Below are 22,825 nucleotides of genomic sequence, written 5' to 3'. Positions count from 1 at the left end.
GCAGGTCAGGTTCCCTGCCCGCCTTCCTCTGTGGTCAAGGAGGCAATTCGGAGTGTGAGCTCTCCAGTGTGGTCCCCTAGTGTGGCCCAGGTGGGGAGCTGGCGGATGGTCACTTATGCAGGGGCAGAAGTGGCACCTGGCTGTGACCTTGGGCAAGGCAGTGGGCCTCCAGTGCCTCAGTGTCCTGAGCGGCTAAACAGGAGGAGGCAGATGAGAGGGTTACCCCGGGAGTGGGTGAGGGGTCAGAACCAGCTGGCACCGCCTGTGGCGCCTTGGCCTCCCTGGAGGCTGTAGCTACTCTGTGGGCCCAGTGAGGAGTCCCATGTCGCCTGCTGCCGCCCCGTCTGGGCCCGGCCGTTTGAGGACACACAGTTGTGTCTTACTTGGTGCCGGTGGCCTTGCCCTGTGCCAGGAGGGCAGCGTGGAGCCTCACCCCTCACAGGCCTCCATCTGCAGCCCCTCCCTCCCGCCCTAGAGGTCCCCAAGACGCTGCTGGCTTCCTCGTCTTGCCTGGGCTGTGGGCTGACCTTCTGGGCGCTGTGACCCTGGGGCTTCAGAGTCCCGGTGGTCTGATCAGAGCTGGACTCCTAGGGGTCAGGCTTGGTCCCAGATGCCTGAGAGTGAGCCACCACCCTTGTGCTGTGGCCCATGGTGGGAGTGTGGCTGTCCCTGACTGTCCCTGGGGCATCTGCTCGCCCCGTAAAGAACCATTTCCTGGAAACAGCGTGGGAAACTCTCAGAGTTGAGGTCTGTGTCCACGCAGCCCTGGCTGCCTGTTTATTTGTTCCTCCTCCCGAGGAAGGACCAGGTGGCCTTTCACCAAGTGGCCCCGGCACCCGTCTTATCTCTGGAGTCCAGCCCAGAGTGGGCTCCAGGGGACTGACCGCTTGGGCACCGGTGCTGGCCCTGGCTCTCCCTGGCCTTGCTGGGCTCACCTTTGCCACCTAGAAAGCAGGAGAGGAATCAGGCCGGGGTTTCCTGATCACCATTTTTGTAGCACAATAGAGTAGTGGTTCAGCCACAATGGAAAGAAAGTGTCATTAGATTCGGTGAGACACTGTCTCCGCGGGAGCCCTGTGCTCTTTGGAAAGAGAGTATCGGAGATGTCACAGAAGCATCAGTGCCAGCTCTGCGTGGAGTCCACACAGGAAGACCTGAGGGCCTGAGCTCCCCACAGCATGGTCTGTGTTAGTGCTAACGTCATCCCTGGGCGCAGGTGGGAGCCCCTTTCAGCCCCCCACACTTCATGCTTACGGCCATCTCCCCGGAAGCCTGGTCTGCTGAGCTCTGGGCAGGACTAGGGAGCCTGTCCTGGAGGGCTGTGGCACGAGACTCGTTTCTGGGGGGACATGCCCCTCCCCTTCTTGGGAAACCAGGCAGGTTTCCTCCAAGTGGCCTCTGGGCTCTGTCCTTCCTGTGGCTCTGGTGGGCAGTGCCTCGTACTGCCAGGGAAACCCTAGTGCCCGCCTGGCCGTGTTCTGGGTCACCCCTCCTCCGAGTTCCTGCCTTCTTCCTCACAGGACAGGCCTGGGGCTGCTGCTGGCCCTGGTGTCTGTCGAAAGCCTGGTGTGTGGTGCTGCCCGGTGGTAGCCGCTGATTGTGCTGGGACGTGTGGCACAGGCAGTGTCCCTACACCGAGGGAAATTAACACAGAGTCACAGGAGATGAGAGGTGGGCAGTATGGAGGGAGTAATAGGTGGGATACAGATGTGACTGCAACTTCTGTCTCCTGGGAAGCCACCAGGGCAGGACGGCCACTCCATGGGCAGTGCAAGGAAGGCCTTTACTTGGGGCACCCATAAGTCACTTTGGGCCCCTGTGCCACCAAGGCGGGTTCAGATCTACTGTTTGCTTGGCACTCTTGTCAAGGGAGTGAAAGTTCAAGGCCCGTGCAGAGGGTACCAGCTGGCTGGCCTGGGTGGAACCTGGCTCCCTGGAGGTGACTGTTTCGTTACTAGCCCAGGTAGGTGGGGTCCAGGGCAGCTGGCATCTGCTTGGAGAGGCAGTGACCCAGAGAAGGTGTGGGCAGGCCCTGCAACTCCTCGCCCAGCAGGCAGAGGGGAGAGCCAGGTTTCCTAGCTGGAGAGAGCCACGCTCCTCGCTCTGGTGCCTGCACGTGGCCATCTGGAAGGGCAGGGCGGGGACCTGGGCTGTCACTCACCACTAATAACGTCCTGTCCCGTCAAAGGCCATTGTTGGGGTTGTTAGGCATGTGACTTATAAGCAGGGTGGTGATTATGCTGAGGTCTGTGATTAAAGTTCCCCCACGGTTACACAGGAAGTATTAGTCTATCAAAATAATAACAATAATAATAGAAATCACTCAGTCTGCACGCAGACAGCAGGCTGGGTGCTATGCACCCAGCGTCTCCAGAGTCCTCACAGTAAACAGTTCACCCCTCCCTCGGGCCAGGAGCACCGGGCACAGTGAGGTGGGCAGCTGCCCACGGGCCTGCAGCAGAGCTGGAATTTGAACTCGGGGCAGGGGGACCTTTAGCATCAGGAGACGACATCTCCTTGCGGTCAGATGTGTGGTGGTGGCAGGATGTGACAGTGTCTGCCCAGGGCTCCTTGGCCTTCCGGCCACTTGGCAGGACGCGCTTTCATGACTCCTGGGCTCCTCTTCTCAGAGGAGGGTGCGCTAGGACTGGGGCGGGCGGTGATTAGTGCTTCCCAGCTGCACTTGCTACAGTGTAGGTAGCAGAGAGGATCTGAGCTGGGGGCTCCAGGCTGGCCGGCGCCCCAAGTACAAGGGGCTGCCTGGGGGGAGGTCTTTTTCGGGGCTCAGTTCAGTCACCTGCAGGCAGGGGCCTGGGCCTGGGGCACAGAGGCACCTGCCTCTGTGCTGGCTGCCCCTGGGGGAGAATCTGGGGCTGTCCCCTGTCCCCAGAGGACCAGCCTCGGTTGGTGTTGAGGGGCATTGTGGGCTGTGTAGGAGCTGGGACTTCTGGGAGGTGCTGTCAGAGGGTCCCAGCCTCTTGGTGGTGAGTCATCACCTGTCCTTTGAGAAGAGGCTCCTCCCAGATCCCCAGGCCACGAAACCCAGGGTCAGCTGAAGCTAGGAGAAACCGAATCCCCCCAGCGACAGGTAGAGCCACCACAGTCTGGGAGGCTGAGGCAGGAGGAGCCTAGGTTGCAGGGCTACCTGTGACTTAGCAAGACACAGTTCAGTGGGAAGGGCCCGGTTCAATCCCATTAACACAGGCGTGCCCACACATGTGTGAGCACACACATGCACATGGCCACTGCAGGTGGAGGACCTGGGGGAGGACCTCTGCCCCTACCTGTCCCCTGCAGCAGGGGCCTGGGCTGGCCGGGGTGCACACTGGGTCGCGGTGTGGTGTGAGGTGCCCTGTGCCAGGGACCCCAGCCTGTGCCCTCCCCTGGGGCAGCTCCCTCCTGCTGTGGGGCTGCCCGTGGCACTTGCTGCTGCCCTCTGCCAGGGGCCCCTGCCCGGGTGCCCACCTGCTTCCTGTTCCCTGGAGGCCTTTGCCCTTCTCTGCTGCCCCTGAAGTCCAGGTCTCCCCGTGTGTCCTCAGTGCCGTTTCCCTCGAGTGACCTGCAGTGGCACTGGGAGGACACCTTGCTCTGCCGTGTGGGGTCATCTGCTGTCTGGTCACCAGGGACCCTGGGCTTGCTCCACTGCGGCCGCGGCTGCCTTAGCTCCCTGCACGCACGCACGGGGCGGCACACCCCACTGCGCCCTGTGGGCTTCCCCTTCCCTTCCCACGCGGGAAGTCTTCCCGGCCTCCCCATCCTGTTCTCCGCCCGGCCGCCGTGCGGTACTGATCTCCCTCCTGGGGTGTGTGGTGACTGTTTAGCGGTCCCGGAGGGCAGGGCCTGGAGTCCAGGGACAGTGTCGGGAGTGTGTGGGGTGACTGGCTCGCATGGGTGTGAAGGGCTTGCGGAACAGGGTGCCCAGAGTTTGTCCCTGTCCACTATTTTTGCTCCTTGCTGTTGACCTTCTGTGTCCTTTGGTACCGGGACTCTGGATGCTTGGGATAGTCAGAGCCGGCTTGCCCCTTGTCACCCTGCTGCCGGGCACAGTGCTGTGGCTTTGTTTCTAGTCTGTTGTTTATTTACTTTTGTCTTTTTGACACAGGGTTTCACCAGGCAGCCCAGGCTGGCCTTAAGCTCCCCTTCTAGCCTGGACTGGCCTGGAACTTGTAGCAATCTTCCTGCCTCAGCCTCCCAAGTCCTGGGATTACAGGTGTGCCCTGTCATGCTCAACCTCTGATACATTTTTAGAACTGTCTTAGATGTACAGAATAATTACAAGGATGATACAAAGTTTCCATGTTACCCGGCCCCAGCTCCTGGTTTGTTTCATCAACATTTAATAGGCGTGTATCTAATGTAGTGTGTGCGTGTCTAGAAGTAGTGTGTCTGACGGTGCATCAGGGGCCATGTTCTAACAGTGTGTGGCAAGTGTGTATCTGGGCAGCGTGCCTGTGTGTGGCAGCAGTGTGAACCCAGCAGTGGTGTGGCCTGACAGCGCCTTCTCTAATGCCAGTGAGGTTCTCCGGCTGCACCGCCTGAGCCAGGTGGACACACTATTGCCGCTGGGACTCGGTTCCTCTCCTGCCTGCCTGGCTCCTTTTCTGTCCCAGGATCCCTCCAGATCCCGTGTGACCTTCAGTCATGGTGTCACCTTTGATTCCCCGTGGTTGTGACCATGTCCTCTTACTTGGATGACCCCGACAGTCCTCAGGGCCGGGTCTGTCCCAGGACCACCCTGTTGCTATCTGTGTAGCTGCCTCCCCCTCTGTGTGTGGCGATGGATTTGGGAGAGGACCGCAGGAGAGTCCCTTGTCACACGTGTCACGTCACTGACTGTCCCTGTGGGTCCCCGGAAGGGGGTCTTCGAGTGCCTGTGCTGGCGATCCCTCTGTTCCTTCCCTTCCACGTGCTTTGGAGGGAGATCGCTGTGTGTGACCACAGTGGAGGGGCAGGGAGCACTGCTGGACCCCGAGTGGCTGAGTTTCATGGAGTTCTACATGAGATCAGTGTTCTCCCTGCTGGTTTCCGTCATCCAGGGTGCTTTCTAAGCTCCTCCACTTTATTTGGTGGCCCGACTATTCTGCTCTGGCCACTGGTCACCATGGCGGCCTGAGTGCTTCCCTCCCAGCTCGGCCCAGCAGCGGCCACTGCTACAGAGCCCGTGGCCCTCTGGCTGCTCAGCGGCATCAGACTCTGCAGAGACTGCTCTGGGTGTGGGCCTGCTGATGCCCAGCTTGGTGGCTTCTGGGCCCCTCAGTTGTCACAGCAGACAAGCACGTGCATGCTGACCCATGCACACTGCACACCTCTGCAGCTGCCTCCTGGTGTGGCCACCTCTGTCCGCAGTGGGCGGCACGGGTCCATGTAGTGAGGAGCTCCAATCCAACCCCATGGACTGTGCCTGTCCCTCCCCTAGCTAATCAATGCATCTCCATCCCAGTGGAGGGGATCCTAGGGTCTTGGAAGCCAGTGTCCATGTAGCTGAAATCAGAATTGTTAGCCCGAGTGCTGTGGAAGCAGCTATACCAACTGGGGTGCAGTGCGGATGCTGATTTCTTCCTAGGCCCCCAGATTCCGGGCACCCCAAGATACCAGGCCCGGCAGTGCCTGGAGAAAGCTGTGGGCTGCTGCCTGGCTCCGTGGTTCTGTGATGGGGAGAGAGGGAACAGGAAAGAGAGGAGGCCGCAGAGCCTGGGACTTCCCCGCTATGTGCCCGGCACAGTGGGTGGCCCTTTGAAATGGGCCAGCGGCTCGGTGGGTCGCACGCAGGAGGAGAAGGACAGACTGCCCCTCTGCCTCTGAACTCACTGCCTTAGTATGGGGACTTTGAAACACACCACAGAGCAGCGAAGGCTCCCGCTTGCCTTTCTGGGAAATGTCAGTGTGCCAGCTGCTTTCAGAGGCTGTGTGGGAAGAGACTGTGGACACGCATCCTCCTGGTGCGGGCCTGTATCCCACTCCATGGCTGCACAGCGGCCCTGGGTCCCACCCCCGGCCTCTCCTGGAGATCAGAGCTGGCTTAGCCTGGAGGCCTGCAGCAGGGAGGTGAGCAGGGGTGCCGGGCACAGAGGCCGGCTGAGGGTATGTGGGAGAAAGAGCGGCCCGGAAGACACCAGGAAGGCCCCGGTCCTTGCTCCTGGCCCTGTCGGGATGAAGAGTGGCCGTCAGCACAGCTGGGCCCTGGATATCTCAGACACCTGCTGGGCATGAGGTGGCAGGGTGGGAGGGCACGGTCCGTGCCCTCTCTGCAGTGTGGCGAGGCGCATGCCTGCTGCCCTTTCCACCCTCAGCTTTTGGGTCCATCTTGTCTTCCACTGTGGCCTGCTCCGCCCTGCTGTGGGGGCCGGTGGGGTTGGGGGTCCTGGCACAGCCCTGCCATGTGCCCACCCACACGTTCAGCTGCCTCATCCCTGGGTCTTGTCCAGTGTGTATCCAGGACCTGCCCTGTACCCGCACAGGATACAACTGGATGTCCCCTCTGCTCTCGGGTGGCCATGGTGGGAGGGAGACCCGACGAGGGGCAGGAGGAGAGAGGCCCTGGCTGCAGGGATTGGGGGCGACTCCCTGGAGGGGGCAGCACCCAGGAGTGGGCCTGGTGAGGCTGGGATGGCTCTGGGCCACCATGCCTGGCCTCCCTAGGATCAGGGGCCAGGAAGCGAGCTTCTTAGGGGTCAGCTTCTCCCCTAGGTTCTTCCAGACGCAGCCAGCGTGTGGGCAGGACCTCTGGGACAGGGTGTTCCGGTTGAGGGACACTCACCCCCCACCCACCCAGCCCTGGGTGAGGTCTCTGGAAATGGGTGGAGCGTCCAGGAGCTCTGCCCAGCCCGGGGCAAAGAGCAATGCTTTGGCACGCTGGGCTGGGCGCTCAGGCTTGGGGCTCCGTCATCCCTGTGGTCCTTCCTGGGGTGAGGTGAGGGGGTTACCCTCAGCTCCCTGCCCTTACCCTGATTTGGCCGCTTGCTGTGGTCCTGTGGTCCTGGACTCCCCACTCACCCTGGCCACCACCAAGTGTGTGTCCTGGTCCTTGTTGGGCCACACTAGTCCTCCTTGCCCCCAGACTGAGATTCATGAGCCTGCGCGGATGCGGTGGTTCGAGGTAGTTGTGGATGATGCTGGCTAGAGGTCCCCTGTCTCCCTTCTCTGGATGGACAGATTGTTACTGAGTCTTTTCTAGGGTCCCAGCTTCCCAGGACGGAGCTAGTCACTGTTGCAGGCTGTCCAGAGCAGTGCACCCCGGCCTCTGTCCTGGGCCCTCCTGCCCAGCAGCACCGGGAGGGGACTAAGGCTTGCAGCTTGGAGGCCTTGGGGTCAGGACCCACGGTGGGCAGTGCTCTCCTGCCTGACTTCTGGCATTTAAAATTCTGAAGCTTGGAGGATCACAAGTTCAAACCCAACCTGGGCAGCTTATCACTTTAGTGTCTGAACATGAAAAAATGAAGTTCAGTGTGAAAGCCCTGGGTTCAGTCCTCAGGCCTGCCAAAATAATTAAATGTAGTAAAGTAAAATAAAATTCCAAAGCAACTTGGGTTGCTAAAAGAATGCATACCCCTTCAGCATCACAGGGCCAGACTTTGGACCTGGAGCCAGTGGGCAGCCTGCCACCCGGAGTCCGCACACAGGCTGTGGGCAGTGGAAGGTGTTTCCTCACTGCCCCTGGGACTTCAAGGAGCCCAGGAGGGTGGGCAGCGCCTGGGAGGTGGGCTGCCAAATGGGCTGGCTGGGTGAGCCAGGGACCCGCCCCAGGCACCAGATGGTGGTCTGTGTCCCCGGCCACTGCTGGCTTAGCGAGGTATGTGAATCATTTCACAAGTCCTGGTCCAAGAAGTGACACCGAGGTTTCCGAGGTTTCCGTGTGCGGGGGAGGCGCCTGGGAAGCTGGTGCCTAGGTTAGGGTTAACCGGAGGCCTGGCATGCAGGTGTGGCCTTTGGGCTTGTGCTGGATTTGGTGGCAGTTTCTGCAGCCCCTCGCCTGTGCTGGGGTCTGAACACGGGGAGCTAGAGGGCTGTGTTCCAGACAGGTGGCCAGGGATAAGGCAGATGGTGGCATGGGGACAGCAGGGGCCACCATGAGGCTCTGCTGTGGCCTGGAGGAGCAGCCTCCCCTGTCAAGGATTGCAGGGGCGGTGTGAACCCCTGCGGAGGCTTTCCTGCCTCAGGAAGTTTAAATAGTGTAGCCAGAGTGAGGGAAGGGAGTCGCCCACACCACAGTGAAATGTGTGTATTTTTTATTTTTCCCAGACAGGGTCTTGCTATGTAGTTCAGACCAGCTTCGAACTTGCAGTGATCCTCCTGTCCCAGCTCTGGAATGCTGGGATTACACGCACGCTCCACCACCCCGGAGTAGAATTTAAAGGAGTTAGAGTCCTGGAGGCCGTGGCTGGTACCTGGGCCCCAGCCTGGCCAGCAGCGGGGGCAGCGCGCGTGTGACTTCGCTGCCTTGAAGTCTGTTTTGTGGAAGGAAATGAAATGAGCCAACCGCCAACGCCAGGCACCAGGGCGGGGCTGTGCTGCGGCTCTGCTCTGCAGGGAGCCCACTGAGGCTACAGGCTTGGGGGCCAGGGCAGGGTGCAGCGGGTGGCATCCAGGGGCGCCTCTGGGTACACAGCTTGCACATCTGTGCACAGGTATGGCAAGGTGACCTGGGCCCAGGAGGGCAGGGCAGGGCTGGGTGTCCAGGTGGCTGCCCAGTGTTAGCACCTGCTCTGGGTGGGTAAGGAGCCTGCAGTTGGCAGGTGGCAGAGCAGGGGCCCATCCATCTGCTGCCCACTGGGTTGAACCTCTGGGCTGGGGACTCCCCAGGTGGGTGTGGTCATGGCCTGATGGGGCTGCTGGCAGTGTCCATGTCAGGCAGGCCTTGGGCCCTAGGGGCAGTGATGGGCCAGCGCCCTGGCCCTGCGATGCCTGTGGGTGGTGAGGTGGGCCAGGCCACACAGAGGCCAGGAAAGGGGACACAGTCCTTGTCCAGCCACACAGGACACATCTGACCTCCAGTAGCCCTTAGCCACCACTGCCAAGAGACCTGTGAGAGGTGGCTGAGTCCCTGCGGCCTCGTGGTCACTGGCTCCCTCTGGCCCTGCATTCCTGTCACTGGGGCCCAGTCTGGGCGGTCCTACCAGACATGGAGAAATCTGTGGGCACTGGAGTTGGCCAGGGCTGGGCAGGGCCCATTGTGGCCCAGGCCAGCTGGAGCCCAGGTTTTCCTATCCCCAGGCCCTACAGCACTGTGTGGCATGGGGCTGGTGACCCGAGGCTCCACCAGTGCCCCCTCCACCCCTCAGTGCTCATTGGTGCCCAAGATGTCCTGGGCGAGCAACTGACCCAGCAATGACTGCAGCTGGTGGCAGGTGTGCTGGCGGGTGGGGGAGTCACAGCACTTGCCCAGGGGGGACCCACAGGAGCAGGAGCAGCACCTTCCGGCTGTGGGCTGCAGTGGGCCTGCAGGTGCAGGGCTCCCGGAGGGTTCCTGCCCTGCTCACTCCTGCCTCTCCAGAGCCGTGGAGCCTCCTTCCAGGAAGTGAGCCTGGGTGGGGGTGGAGGAGGGGAAGTGGAGCCCAGGGTGTGGGGGTAAGGGGATGGGGGTCCTGGGTTCCTGGATCTCTGCCTTGGGCACCCGAGGGCAAGTTGGTGCGGTGCAGGCCTGGGGAAGGCTGCAGGGGTGAGGGGCGAGTCCCCTGCTCCACCACCTGCCGGAGACCAGGGAAGCTGTGGGGTGGCAGTGATCCCCCTGTAGCAGAGTATGTGGCCCCCACTTTGTGGCAGAGGAAGTGGGTATCAAGAAGTCCCCGCCTGGCTTCCTGTAGGACAGCCCCTGTCCTCTCCACTGGGCCACTCTTCCTCTTCAGTTTGTGCTTTTCACAGGGTCAGAGCTGAATTCTTCCAGATTCTTACTCCCGAGTCCTGAGGGGTGGACCTGGGACCCCTTTCCTTGGTGACTCTTTGGGGACCAGATGGGGGGAGCCACAGGGCTGGAATCAGATGAGAGCCAGTGTCAGAGGGTCAATGGGCCAGACATCCTCCGTGTAATGTCCTCCACCTCCCTGGCAGCCTAGCGTGGGATTGTCACCTCCCTGTCTCAGAAACTGGGGGCTTGTTGGTTTGGACCACAAATAAACCTGAGCAGAACAGTACAGATGTGGACAGGTAGGGCTGTGACCCTCAGAAAGGCCTGTGTCCCCCACTTGCCCTCCGCACTCTGCCCTCAGCTGGGGACAGTCAGGACGTGTCTGGTGGCCTTGGTGGATGTTGGGGCCAGCCCCACCCTTGAGGACCAATGCGGGTCACCGCCTCCCCAGCTGCAGAGGCCTCCGCTCTACCTCCATCCTCTCAGCGATGGCAAATGTCACACTGTGACCCCTTCACGCCACCCACCTGTGTCCTCATCCTGTCTCCGCGACCTGGCCACAGGGGACCCAGGCCATGCAGCAGGTGGCTGCATCCTCCTTAGGATGACGTCTGTGGGGAACCAGCCCCAAGCCCAGTGCGGCCTCCCTGGCTGACTTAATTGACAAATAAGTGTTGTTCTGTAGGCTGGGCGTGTGCAGTTTTAGATAATCAGCTATTTAATTGTAGTGGTAAAAATAGCTCAGGGCTGCCTGCCCTGGTGCACAGCATCGAAGGTACTCGCCTGGCTGCTCTGGGCTGGGCTGTTCCGTTCACAGCTGGGAGCAGCTGTGTTCCGTTTTTCCGTGCATGGTGTTTACGCTTGTTGATTGCACCCGGCGGGCCAGAGTGCTGCTTCCTTTACAGCCTGCATCTGGGGTGTCCGTGCTGTGGCTCCCAGCGTGGAATGAGCCCCACGGTTGCCGTTCAGAAACTTGAGCGTCCAGCCAGGCCCGCATCCCCAGGACAGCGGCCGGGGAAGGGCTTCTGTCTCCCTGTCCCGGGCCCATAGACGGAGAAGTTGGCCTTGTCGTGTTGGGTGTAAAGGATTCGGCGTGGCGAGACGGTTATGACCCATTTCCAAAGTGTTTCAGCATGACTTTTGTGAATATTTTGTCCTAATTCTGTATAATTAGAAGCTAGAAGCCCTACTCCATGATTATTTTTTTTTCACCAGCGTAACCTATATTAGAACTATCTCCATATGGGTTTTCAAAAAAGAAAGCATTTGAACAAAAACACAAAAGGAATTGATTTTATCTGCGCTGTTCTCAATGCTCGGGAATTAAGAGGTTGCGTAAGGAGCCCTGGAAGCTGGAAGCTTGTAGCTCTGCTACTCGACTGGAGCAGAGGGGGAGTCGTGCAGAAATGTGAATTCCTACCTTTAGGCCGCGCAGCCTGGTGACACGCTTTGGTCTCCCCTTCCTGGTTCTTTCTCCTCCGCCTCAGGGGAGCGAGCTCTTGTCCCTGTGGGTGACCCTCAGGCCCAGAGGGCCCCGTGCTTGGAGGCCTCTCACTGCTGGATCTGCCCCGAATGTGGGCAGATACGACCCTCCTGTGCCTGCCGGGACCTCGGAGAGGGCGGACGTGTCACTGGCGTGGTGGTGCAGGCCTTGAAGAGGGACTTGCTGGCCAGTCTTTCTGTCCTCTTTTCATGGATTGGAGCTCAGGTGCCCGGAATGGGCTGAGTCACTTGGGTCCAGACGTGCCACTGTCAAGGCTCCAGCATGGCCCTCTAGCGTGTGATGGTTGAGCTACTGTTAGTGTCATGGAACAAGAACTGGGGCCTTGATGATCCCCACTGTCCAGCTGGTGGTCCTCCCTGCCCGCCACGTCCTGGCTGGCTGTCCCTTGTTTTCTGTGGGTCCACTCAGCTGGTGCCTTCCTACCTATGCAGCTTGTCCGAGGGCCCGTGTCCTCCCTGTTCCTTCCGGCAGGGGACTGGTTGGAGTGGTCCGGTCAGGTGGGGCCATTGTGGGTGGGAGATAAGTCTGGCAACTGGGCCTGGGCAGGTGTGAAAGCTCTGGGGTGCAAGCTCGGGGCTGCACAAGGTGGTTTGCACGAGAGGGGCTGGGCCAGCGGCCAGAGGACAGCAAGGCCAGAGCTGGCCCCTAAGTAGGTAAAACGGTGTCCCTGTGGTGGGGAGGTCCTGGGAATGCAGGTGTCCAGGATGAAACGTGGAGCTTGGTCTCAGGATGGCCGGCCTTGCAACAGGACGGAAGATCCAGGCCATAGACGGAGGCTGTGGCGGGCCGGGGCTCTCTGGAGACGGCAGTGCTGCAAAGCGGAGGCCCTGAGGGTGCAGGGGGTCCGGGGCAGCACGGGGGCAGCTGGGAAGGCCACCCCGTTCCGCAGCAGCCGGCCCTCTGCCTTGGCTCTGGTACTCCTGAGTGGCTCAGGCTTACCCTGCTGCTCCTGGTACAGTGTTCCCTCTTGCAGCCCGTGGGGTCCAGCTGCCCAGAGGGAGGGGGAGCTGGGGCCCTGCACCCCAGTCCTGGCATCCGGGAATGGCAGCCCCCCTCCCGGGGATGCAGAGCCAGGCCAGGTTGCGCGAGGGTCTTTGCCACTTGGCATGGGGTGCGCCTGGGAACAAGCGGAGGCAGAGATGGGTCCTCAGCAAGCTCAGGGGAGGAGCTGACTCCCAGGGTGACTTGGGGTTCAGTGCGCTGCCTCTCTCCCCCTTTGACACTGGAGATTGAATCCCCGCCCTTCATCCTCTGCTACTTCCTGTGCCCTTTTTTATTAGTCACTGTGAGGCAGGGTCTCGCAGGGTCTCGCAGAGTCACCAAGCTGTCCAAGCTGGGCTTGCATGTGTGACCGTTCTGCCTCAGCCTCCCGAGTGCCGTGATTACAGACCTGCACCGCCGTGCCTAGCCACCCAGCTGCCTTTGCAGGTTGTGTCTTTTCCTGTTTTGGTCTCCTGGGTCATGGATCTCTGTGAAGGGCCCCCCTCCTGTGCGACCCCTATGTCATGGCTGGCTGTGCCCCTACAGAAGTGAGGTGATGCCCCTTGTTCCGGGACTAGGGAAGGAGGGTTCTCAGGGGCAGCTCAGCCTTCATGGAAGGCTGCCCCTGGACACAGCCATGGGAAGCCCCTCCTTTTGTGTGGTACCCTTGGGCCCAACCAGTCATCCCCCGACTCTGGCCACCATGGGACTAGCTTCTCCCCCGGGCCCTGCTCTAACTCACCCTGTGTGCCCCTGCCTGCAGGTGATGACCCCTCTGGCAGGTGCAGGGTGAGACACTGCCTGTCCCCAGTGCCATGGTTACCTGGAGCTGGGACATCCACCCCGCCCCACCGCTCACTTGTCCACCCAGAGGACTGCACGGACCAGGCTGCAGACTAGTCCAGGACAGGCAGGCTACCATGCCAGGTTTCCTTCTTTGGGGTTCCCCTTGTGGATGCATAATTGGCATCGTCGGTCTGTTCAGATTGGCACCATGACCCAGGTCAGAGGTGGCCTGACCATGTCACTGGCCACAGCTGCTGAGCAGATGGACTGTAGGACATGCTGCCCAGGCCCTGTGAGGGCCCTCGAACTGCATCTGGTTGAATCGAGTTTATGAGGCATATGGGCATTGGCTTCCATAGGTGTGCATGTGACCAGACGACAGGTGTCATCTTGCTGCAGAGCCGGACTGTGAAGCCGGAAGTCACCCGGTCCCTGTCGCCTGCGGGTGTCAGCCAGTGGCCAGGGCTTCGGGCGGGCTTGTGAGCTTGGCCTGGTCCCTGCGTCTGGGTCTCTGGGCCAGGCCAGGGAAATTTGGAGTCGAGGCCCTGGGGCAGCATTCCTGTGTCACTGGGGGCCCTTTCCCCTCTGGTCACTGAGGGCTGTGCCTTTTGGTGGGGCTTTGATGGCCCAGAACAAACAGCCCTTTGCTCCCAGGGCAGTAGGGCAGCGCACCACCCGCTCCAGCTCCTGCCGACCTGTTGGGCTGGTTGAGCCGGGTCTCCCTGCCTGCCTCCCTGCCTGCGTCTCTGCTTCCCTGCGTCCTGCCCTCTCTGGGAGGCCACAGCCCTGCCTTTGGGCTCAGGGTGGCCCAGTGATTCCAAAGGCCAGTGAAGCAGCCCCTCCGCCTGCACAGTGCCAGTGCCGAGCTGGCTCAGGGCAGCGCCCAGTCTGCCTGCCGGGGAGGGCCGCCCAGAGCCAGGCTGCTGGGGGGACTCTGTGTCACCTCTGCGTTCCGTTCCAGGGCTGAGGAGGGCGCGTCCTTCCTGAGGAGGACGTGATCTGCTGCCCAGAGGCTGTGGGCACGAGATGATGTGGTGAGCTTCAGCGTGCTCTCCCTCTCTCTCTCTGTCTCTCTCTCTGTCTTTCAGGTGATTCCCCAGCAAGCTTTTAATCAGGACAAAAACAAGTGCCGTTTTATTTACACATTACTATTCTGGCCAAGTTTCTGCGGCTTTGTGTTTTGTTCATTTTTGCTGTTTGTTTTCCTGTGGCCCTGGGCCCTGGACTGGGGGACGCTGAGCCACATCTTCAACCCTTTGTATGTTATTCTGCCTCCGAGTCTCACTAAGTCGCCCAGCCTGAACTCAAGCCTGGCGATCCTCCTGCCTCAGCCTCTGGATCACTGAATCGGCCAGGCATGTACCACTGTTCCTGGACAGACTTAACTTTGTGTTTGTTGCTGTCTCTCGCTGCGTGTAGCACTTGTCTTCAGAGGAGGTGAAAGGTAGTGTGCTCTGGTTTAGTTGCATGCTTTGTGCTTTCATGTCTGGCAGTGGCCACCTTTTTCTGGTGAAGCATGAAGGTTCTAGCAAGATGTGTGGGGCTCTGGAAGCTCCCACGAGTGGAGCCAGGGCTGAGACTGCTGTGTGGATGGAGGAAGGGGGAGGGGCTGGACTGTCGGTTGCATCTTGGCCTTTGTGCCGAGGGAACTGGAGGTGGACGGCATTAGCTGGTCCTGCCGGTGCCCATCAGCTGCCTCCTTCCTGCCTTTGTGAGCAGGGCATCGAGGGCCCTGGGATTGATTTGCTGGCTGCTTGATCTTGGCTCAGGGTCCCTACAGCCGCCCTCAGCTGCAGGGCAGGAGGGTGAGGCCCCCAGAGATGAGCTGGGGCAGCCCCGAGCTTTGGGTGGAGGGCCATACCTGAGACAGGAAACAGGAGCTGCTGCTGAGAGCCAGCTGGCACAGCCCTGTGGGTGCAGTGGGTGCCGAGTGGCCTTGTGGTCGCTGTTGCTGTTCAGGTGTGGCCAAGTTCAGGCCTGACCGGAAAGCGGAAGCCAGTGGCTGGAGGTGAGAGCCAGGGCAGGTGTGTGTGTGTGTGTGTGTGTGTGTGTGTGTGTGTGTGTGTATGTGTGTGTGCGTGTGTGCTGGAGTGTATGTACTGGGAGCACTGGGCACAGGTGCAGGGTGAACCTGACCCTGCACTTGTGCTGCCCACAGCAGCATGCTGGGAACCATCTGCTGGACAGGCCAATTCCGAGGTGTCTGGTCGCATCAGGCTGGGAATTTGCAGAAAGCCTGGCGCAGCAGCGGGGTTGGGAACCTGGGTCGTGGGCTGGCAGGGCAGGCGTGTGTCCTGCATGGGGCAGGGCAGAACTATTGGAGACTGCAGCCCTTGCTGGCACTTTCGAAGTGTGGAGTTGCAGATGAATTTTTAAGAATTAAAAGCTTCCCACACTGAGTCACGAGTAACCTGCACTCCGGTGTGAACTCAGCGCTGAGGCAGGAGACTCTCAGTGCAGGGGACACAAACACACCCCACAGGTCAGTGTCCCGACCAGGGAGGGGTGCACTCTCGGGTTCTGCCCACCTTGTAGAGCAGAAGGAAACAGGTTTTGGTGCATGCTGGCCTCTGTAGCAGTGGCAGTCCAGCTCCTCGAGGATCCGAGCTGGGTCTCGCCCTTCCTCTCTGCAGATGGGCTGGGAAGTGGGCAGTACAGATCTCCTCCTCCAAAGGCCTGATGTTTACTGAACAAGTGACCAGAAGGCAGAGGGAGCCTTCGGTCATAAAAAGTCCTTTCCACAGTACCTGCTTTAGAAATTGTTTCATGTCTTAATTTCTTTTAAAATTTTTTAAAATTTATTTAGGTTTTTTGACACAGCTTGCTGTGTGTTCCAGGCTGGCCCTGAACTTACTAGGTAGCCCAAACTAGCTTTGAACTCAAACGGTTAGCTCTTCCTGCCTCGGCCTCCCAAGTGCTGGGATGATAGGCCTGTGCCACCACCCCTGGCTCAGTGCTGACCTCCTCAAGGCCAGCGAGACTCAGGCTGTCCTGTGTGGGAGCCATCGCCAGCTTACAGCTGCCCCTGCAGGTGTCACAGGTGGACGGAGGAGCAGGAGCCACCCAGGGGACTTCAGGCTTGGACAGGGTTGGGCCCTCTGGGGTGTCAGGGCAGTGTCTCTGCCTCCTGTCCTCCAGTTGGTGGCCTTTGTCCCCATCCTGTCTCTATCACGAGCTGTGCCCCAGGCCTCTCACATCTCTGGGCAGCAGTGGTCTGTCCTGCAGTGACCTGGATGCTGTGTCCACGGGCTTGGTGATGGGTGGGCAGTGCAGGGGGCAGCAGCAGCCTCTCTTCCATCACTGGTGCTCAGGGCTGGTGTGGCCTCTGGGCCCAGGAGGGCTTCCTGGAGGAGGGGCCTCTCGTGGCTGTGGGGAAACGGGTAGGCTTTGGTCCACAGTGCAGAGTGGAAAGGTGTGCTAGGAAGCCCAGGGTTCACTGGGTGAGCAGAGGGGCCTGCCACAGTTGGTGGCTGTCATGCATGAAGATGATGACCCTGACCAGAGACTGCCTGAAGAGGATAGTGTGTGTCCATCATGGCCCGCCCAGCCCTGGCCCTGGCCTGAGCTTGAAGTCCCCTGCTGTCTTTGCGCCTATCTGGGCTGCCACTGGGGTGGGTGTGTGGTGCTGAGGCCCTCGTGGGGAGCCCTGGGTGCCCAGCAGGAGCGGGGCTGCCCTGTCTTGCCGCTTGGTTCTGTGCCTTGGTTTCCTTGTTTGTCATGAGGATGAAGTCAGTGCCTGGGGACCCTGTGACCCCCTCTCATGCCTGTGCACAGTGACCCCAGATCAGGGCCATGTCCTCGGCCAGGGTGGGCACCCCAAGCCCTCAGTTCTCAAATTGCCTGCACCTGACGTGGCCCTGGGCCCTTTGCTGGTCTCCTGGCCAGGGCTGCCTTCGTGGGTGCCTGGCCCCGGGGACCCGCCCTGCAGGTGCATGGAGCAGGTGTCATGGACTCTCAGGCCCCCCTGCCACGCTGTGCCAAGCTGCACCCTGCTCCCTCTCGTGCCCGCCAGCAGGGTGTGCTGGGTTTGGGGAGCTCTGGAGGAGGAGCCAGGCCCTTCGGGGCAGTGACAGAGGTCAGGTGACCAGGTGAGGTAGAGACATGGACTAGATACGGAAGTGGCTTAGTGACGGGTCAGGGCCTGGCTGCAGGGGGCCGAGAGACACTGGCTCCCCAGGTGGCCCTTGGCCCCTGAAGTGACATCCTGAGCTTTCTGGGGCTGTTGTTCTGTGTAGGGACCTGCTGAAGCTGATCACCCCTGCAGGGCTGGGGCATGGCCCTCCCAAGAACAAAGAGCGCCACCTCAGCCCAGGGAAAACCTAGCCCAGGACAACCCGATAGTGAGTTGCTAGAATAGGGCTGTCCGTGACCTTAACTTGCAAAGTGTATAAATAAGCGTCCCCACAGTGAGGGGCGGGTCCCTTGCTCCCTTTGGGAGAGAGGGCTCCACCACCCCCAGCTCTCATCTCTTTATTTTCTCATCCTCTCGTGGTCCTTCTCCCTGGGAACCTCCAGAGCTCTGCTGGTCATGGCAGCTCCCAGTGGATTTCTGTCTTTTTCTTCTCTTCTTGCTGTGCTTTAGAGCCCAGATGTTCCCAAGGCCTCCTCCCCAAACTGGTTTGTTGATGGGTGTGGGCAGGGACGTGACCTTCTTCCTCTTGGCTCTGCCTCTGCTTCCCAGCTGCCTTGAGGTGGGCAGCTCCCCCGTGCTGTGGGCCAGTGACCATGGACTGAAGCTGCTGACACCGTGAGCCTCCTGTGAGGGGCTTTCTCAGGTATTCCTCATGGTGATGGACAGCTGGCCACCACCACTGCCCCTTATCTTCCTCTCTTCCTTCCTCCCAGTACCCAAATAGGTGAGTCCGGGGTCCGTCCTTCCCCACCCTGTGACCTTCCTCGGTAGGGGGGACATACAGCCTCCAGCCCTTTTTTTTTGTTTTTAAATCTCAGCTTGGTTTTATCCAGTATGCTCTGACATGTTCTGGATAAATAATTTTTTTGTTATCTTTATAATAGTTGTTCTTTCAATCATGTATATCAAAATGAGATGAAATACAGAACACTATAGAACTTATCAAAACAGAATATTGAATAGAGCAGTACCATTAATCAGAAAAGAGCAAAATAGTAATAAAAATATTTGCCTTCAAAGAGATGGTAGAAGGAAGTCCCCCTTATTTGCTATGGTCAACCTCCCAGGAGACGCTCAGATTTCTGGTTCCCATTTGCTAACGGGCGGGGCGGGGAGGCATAGGGGAAGTGGGATGTTTGACTCTAGGCCGTGCACCAGTAGGTTCACTATTGCTTAGCAGGGAGGCAGGCTGGTTGTTGGGTTTCACAGCGTCCTAAGTTCCGACATGGTGCAGATCTCAGGAGCTGCTGCTGGTCTCCCCCGGAAGGGCCCAGCCCTTTTTTTGCCAGCTTGGAAACTGAATTTTAGGGAAGCAACCTTGCACGGTTGGTCCTTCCTTGTGGGAGGAGGAGACTGTCTGGGGGTGGAGTCTCTGTTTTGCTGGGCACAGTCAGGCAGCCCCATGCCCGACCCTGTGGGCAGGGCTGTTTCCCTGTCCCGCACGCTGTGGCTGTGATCTGCAGGGACCAGGGTCTCTTGGTGTGAGTGGAGCTGGCATTTTGCTCCGTGTAAGTGCAGGTTGATCCTCTTTCCCGGGGTTAAGATCTCTCCTGCCCATTTTCTCCTGGCTGTTTCTCAGCATCCGACACATTAATTCTTTGTGGGAGGTGCTGGAATGCTTTTTCCCCCGAATTAGCTTTGAATACTTATGAAAGATTTTGTCTCACAGGAAATTGTTTTTTGTTTTGTTTGGGTTTTTTTTTTTTTGAGGTGCTGAGGTTGGAGCTCGGGGCCTGGTGCTTGTCAAGCGAGCCGCCCACTCCTGATCTCACTCCCACCTAGGAAGTAGCTGTCAACACTGCCGTCTCGTGCTGCTCATGTCTCTCTCGGGAGGACCTGTCCGGCCCCAGCGTCACAGACAAACCCTCTCCATCCTATACCACCTCCACCAACCTCTGTACCAGTCCTTGGTCACTTTCCAGGTTATTTCCGCTGGTGTGAAGTGCAGGCCTGACATTGTCTTTCTCCAGAGAGCTCCCTGGGTGTGCCAACGGTAGTTGTTACAATTCAGCCCTTCCTTTCCAGTTTAAAATGCCACCTGGAAGCTGGGTATAGTCGTGCACACCTGTAATTGCAGCACTCAGGAGGAGGCTGAGGCAGGAAGATCATTTTGAGTTAGAGGCCAGCCTGGGCTACATAGGGAGGCCTTGTCTCAATAAAAAAAAACCTCATAGATTATCCCGCAGGGATTTGGTTCTGTGTCTGCATCCTCTGCCCCTGTGTGCATGTAAATATGCTGCAATGCATACAGTATAAAAAGCACCACGCTGACGGTGTCTCTCAGCACAGGTCAGTGACAGCAGGCACATTCGTGTTGTCACGAGGCTGTCAGCACCTTTGACCAGGACCTCTCCTGTCCTCAGACTGAACCTGTGTGACTTAGACACCCACAGGCTGTCCCCTCCCCGAGCCTGGGGCAGACAGCATTCTGCTTCCTGTTTCTGTGACTGACCCCTGTGCTCCCTCCTGTCCCCTGTGGTCCTTTGGTTACTGGCATGCCCCAGTGCGTGTCCCCCTGCGTATGTGGACAGCTGTTGGGTTGGTGCCCGTCTCCAACAATGTGAGCATAGTATGCAGGTGTCTGTCTGAGCCCGGACCTCCAGTTCTTTTGGGCATGGACCCAGAACTGGGGTTGCAGCTGCTCCCATAATTCGGTGTGGAAGTTTTGAGGGGCTGCTGCCATCTAGTCCCCTGGGAGGAAGTGGTCCTGAGACCACGGCTGCCCCCTCACCCCTACCTGGTATCCTGCTGCCTGCTGGGCTGTGTCTCTACCACCTGGGCCTGGACCCAGCCACCACCCTCTCCTGCACTGGGTTGCAGGTGCCTGGACTACGCCGAGCTGGGACAGGGACCCCGTGCCTCACCGAGGCCTCACCTGTGCCTGCTTCTGTACTGTGGTTTGCTCTAGCGAAAGGGTCCAAGTAGCCTTTGGCAGGGGCAGGACAGCTCCTTCGTGCCAGGAGCCCACCTGGTGACTGCTGCTCCTCCGGGCGCCCCCCAAGCTGTCACCATCTGTCCCCAGGCCCTGTGGTTGGTGCATTCTTCTCCCTGCTTAGAGCACTGCTTGCCCTGCGGCCAGCAGGCAGCTCAGAGGGTTGGTCTGCAAACCTTGCCTGTCTGTGCAGGTGCGGAATGCAGAGTGCGCCTAGCGTGTAGTGCATGCTTGTTAAAGATGCTTAGATGGCTCAGTTGCATTGTTCCTGAAGTCCAGGGGACGAGGCGCCAGGCCCACATCATTGCTGTCTGTCACCTCTTCCCTGCTGTGCCGTGCTGGCAGAAATGTGCCCGTGAGCACCTGCAGGGGCAGCCTCGAGGGACAAGTTCCTGGTCCTTAGCAAGTCTAGCCACAGGGTCACCCTCTCACGTCACTGGGCCAGGTGGGGCTGCCCCCAGGCATCCTGAGCCTGGTTGCAGGTTTGTCTAGCTGAGCCCTGAGGTGTTCCCATCCTTTGAGGCATTTACACGCCAGGACAGGAGTGTCCCCGAAGCCTGGCACCAGAGCCCACCTGCGGCCACCCACGTCCTTCCTCCTGCCCACACTGCCAGCACTGTGGCGGGGCTGGAGCTGTGCAGGGGCTGCTGTGTGCCCGATAGGGACTTTTCAGTTGCCTCCTGTGCCCCATGCATCGTGCTGAGTGTGGAGAGGACCTGCCTCCTGACCAGCAAGGGAGGACAGGGGGAAGCTGCCACTTCCCAGCCTTGCTGCAGTGACAGGATGGCTGCAAAAGCGGTGCTGCTGCTAGGGATTCTCATGGGGGCTTCCTGTTGCCTAGCTTACCTGAGTGCACGGCAGAGGCCTCAAGCTGCCCGCCTGCTCCTGAGATGTAGGAGCTTTGCATGGCAATGGACATCCTCGTGGCCACCCTGCCAGGTGCCCCTCCCAGTGTCACAGGCAGAGGGGCCTGTGAGCTATCTAATGACAACCTGGCCAGGACCTCGAGGGCCAAGGTCGGGGGGCAGGAGCTGTGCCCACTGCTACCTAGGCCGGGGCTGAGCCCATTGCTTTTTGGGCCTCAGGATCATTGTTGTCTGCTGCCCGCAGCCCCCTCCTGCATGGCCCTCCCTATCCTGTCCACCTCAGCACCCTGTGCTGGGTCCCCCCTGGGAAGAATCAGTGACACCAACTGTGTTGGGAGCGTCTTGGGGTCTTCATCCTGCTCTGTCACTGCAGCCCCTGATGCCCTGTGATGGTGATGCAGGGAGCTGGACGCCACACTTGCTGATCACTGTTTTTGAGTGGGTCTATCTCTGCCACTGTCATCACAGCTGGCCAGATGAGGGCCTCTGGCACCATCCCACATCATCCAGAGCCTGCCAAGAGCACTGCCCGCATCTGGATCCTCAGCAAAGTACCTGAGTCAGGAAATCGTAAGCACAATGATGAATGGCATTAGCTACTGATAAACCAACTGATGGACAGGGAAACTGAGGCTTGGGGAGGGGTGGAGAGAGCCAGATAGCACAACAGGAACACAGCCTGACTCAGCCACGCTTCCAGACCTCCCCAGCACCCTTGCAGTGGCCCTCCGGGTAGTGGCCACATGACCACTCCAGGTCAGGCGTGGGGCACAGAGAAGGTCGTGTCACCTGGCCAGGGTCACGGGCTAAGGCTCCCAGGGTCTGACTCCCCACCTCCATGGTACTTGGGCCATGGGACAGATGTGGCAGAGGCACTGGAGGGGAAGATGCAGTCCACTTTGGACAGCTGTGTGTGACAGTGGCCACGGGTCCCTGGCAGAGTGACAGGTGGCAGGTGATGCTGAGCACAGCTGGGAAGAAGTAGGTGCCCTGGAAGGGATCGGGACAGGGCCCAGGTGGGTCTAAGGGATGGGAGGGGTGTTCTGATTGCTCCATGGAGACCCGCTGCAGTCACAGAAGCAGCCTGCAGGTCAGGGAGAGCCCCAAGCCCCAGAGCTGCGATGGGGCCTTCTGCAGATGCTCCTGAGGCCCTGTGGGCCCTGGACCAACCAGCCAGCCCGACCATGCCTCCCAGTGGTGCCCGGCCCTTGGGGGTGCCCAGGGCCACTCTGCAGTCACATCTTAGCTCCAGGCTCCTGCACCTTCATCTTTCCCCCAAGCCTGCAGGGTGGGGAGCGGAGGCTGATGTTTATGGAGCCCAGCACGGGCTGCTATGCCAGCTGGATTCAGAGGACCCTGCTTGTTTGGTTCATAGGTGCTGATTGCTCGGCTGTTGGGAGTTTCATGAGCTCATCGGTAGAACTGAAAGTTTATAAATGTGGAGTTAGATTAGCGAGGCTGAAAGCAGGCAAAGGCAGACACCAGGGTCTCGTCGTGGTGTGCGCAAGGGCACTGGGCCCCTTGTGTCCAGGTGGCAGATGTCCCAGGTGGTGACAGCTGCTGGCCAGAGTGAGAGTCGCACTGGGGACTCAGGGTGTCCTCCCGGTGTGAGCCGACTCGTGGTGGTGATGGGGAGGATGCTGACACACAGTGAAGGCTGGCGGAGAGGCTGCTGGGCACAGGGTCAGGGCTGGCAGGGCGTCCTGTGCGGATGTGGGGGTACGGAGGCCCCGAGGCGGCCCAGCCTGCAGGACTGTGGTGGAAACTGGGGGGGGGGGGGCAG

General features: G+C 59.8%; 1 protein-coding gene across 3 annotated transcripts in view; it reads left to right on the top strand.

The window, feature by feature from the left end:
• Gramd4 (GRAM domain containing 4) overlaps positions 1-22,825 on the top strand; it is a 65,741-nt gene that overhangs the window by 823 nt on the left and 42,093 nt on the right. The window contains exon 1 of one of the 3 annotated variants that reach the window (XM_063243766.1): positions 13,962-14,146. The exons of 1 other annotated variant lie outside the window; for it this stretch is intronic. In XM_063243766.1, coding sequence (XP_063099836.1) covers positions 14,139-14,146 — 8 coding nt within the window. In that variant the 5' untranslated portion in view covers positions 13,962-14,138. Of the gene's footprint in view, positions 1-13,961; positions 14,147-14,300; positions 14,468-22,825 lie in introns of those variants that run through there. One more of the 3 variants, XM_023567344.2, reaches the window with a different exon arrangement.

The sequence above is a fragment of the Cavia porcellus genome, unplaced genomic scaffold (assembly GCF_034190915.1).
Source record: "Cavia porcellus strain 051 isolate PalLab524CR breed Dunkin Hartley unplaced genomic scaffold, mCavPor4.1 scaffold_40, whole genome shotgun sequence".
NCBI classification, from domain to species: Eukaryota; Metazoa; Chordata; class Mammalia; order Rodentia; family Caviidae; genus Cavia; species Cavia porcellus.
This window is presented reverse-complemented; position numbering and strand designations above follow the sequence as displayed.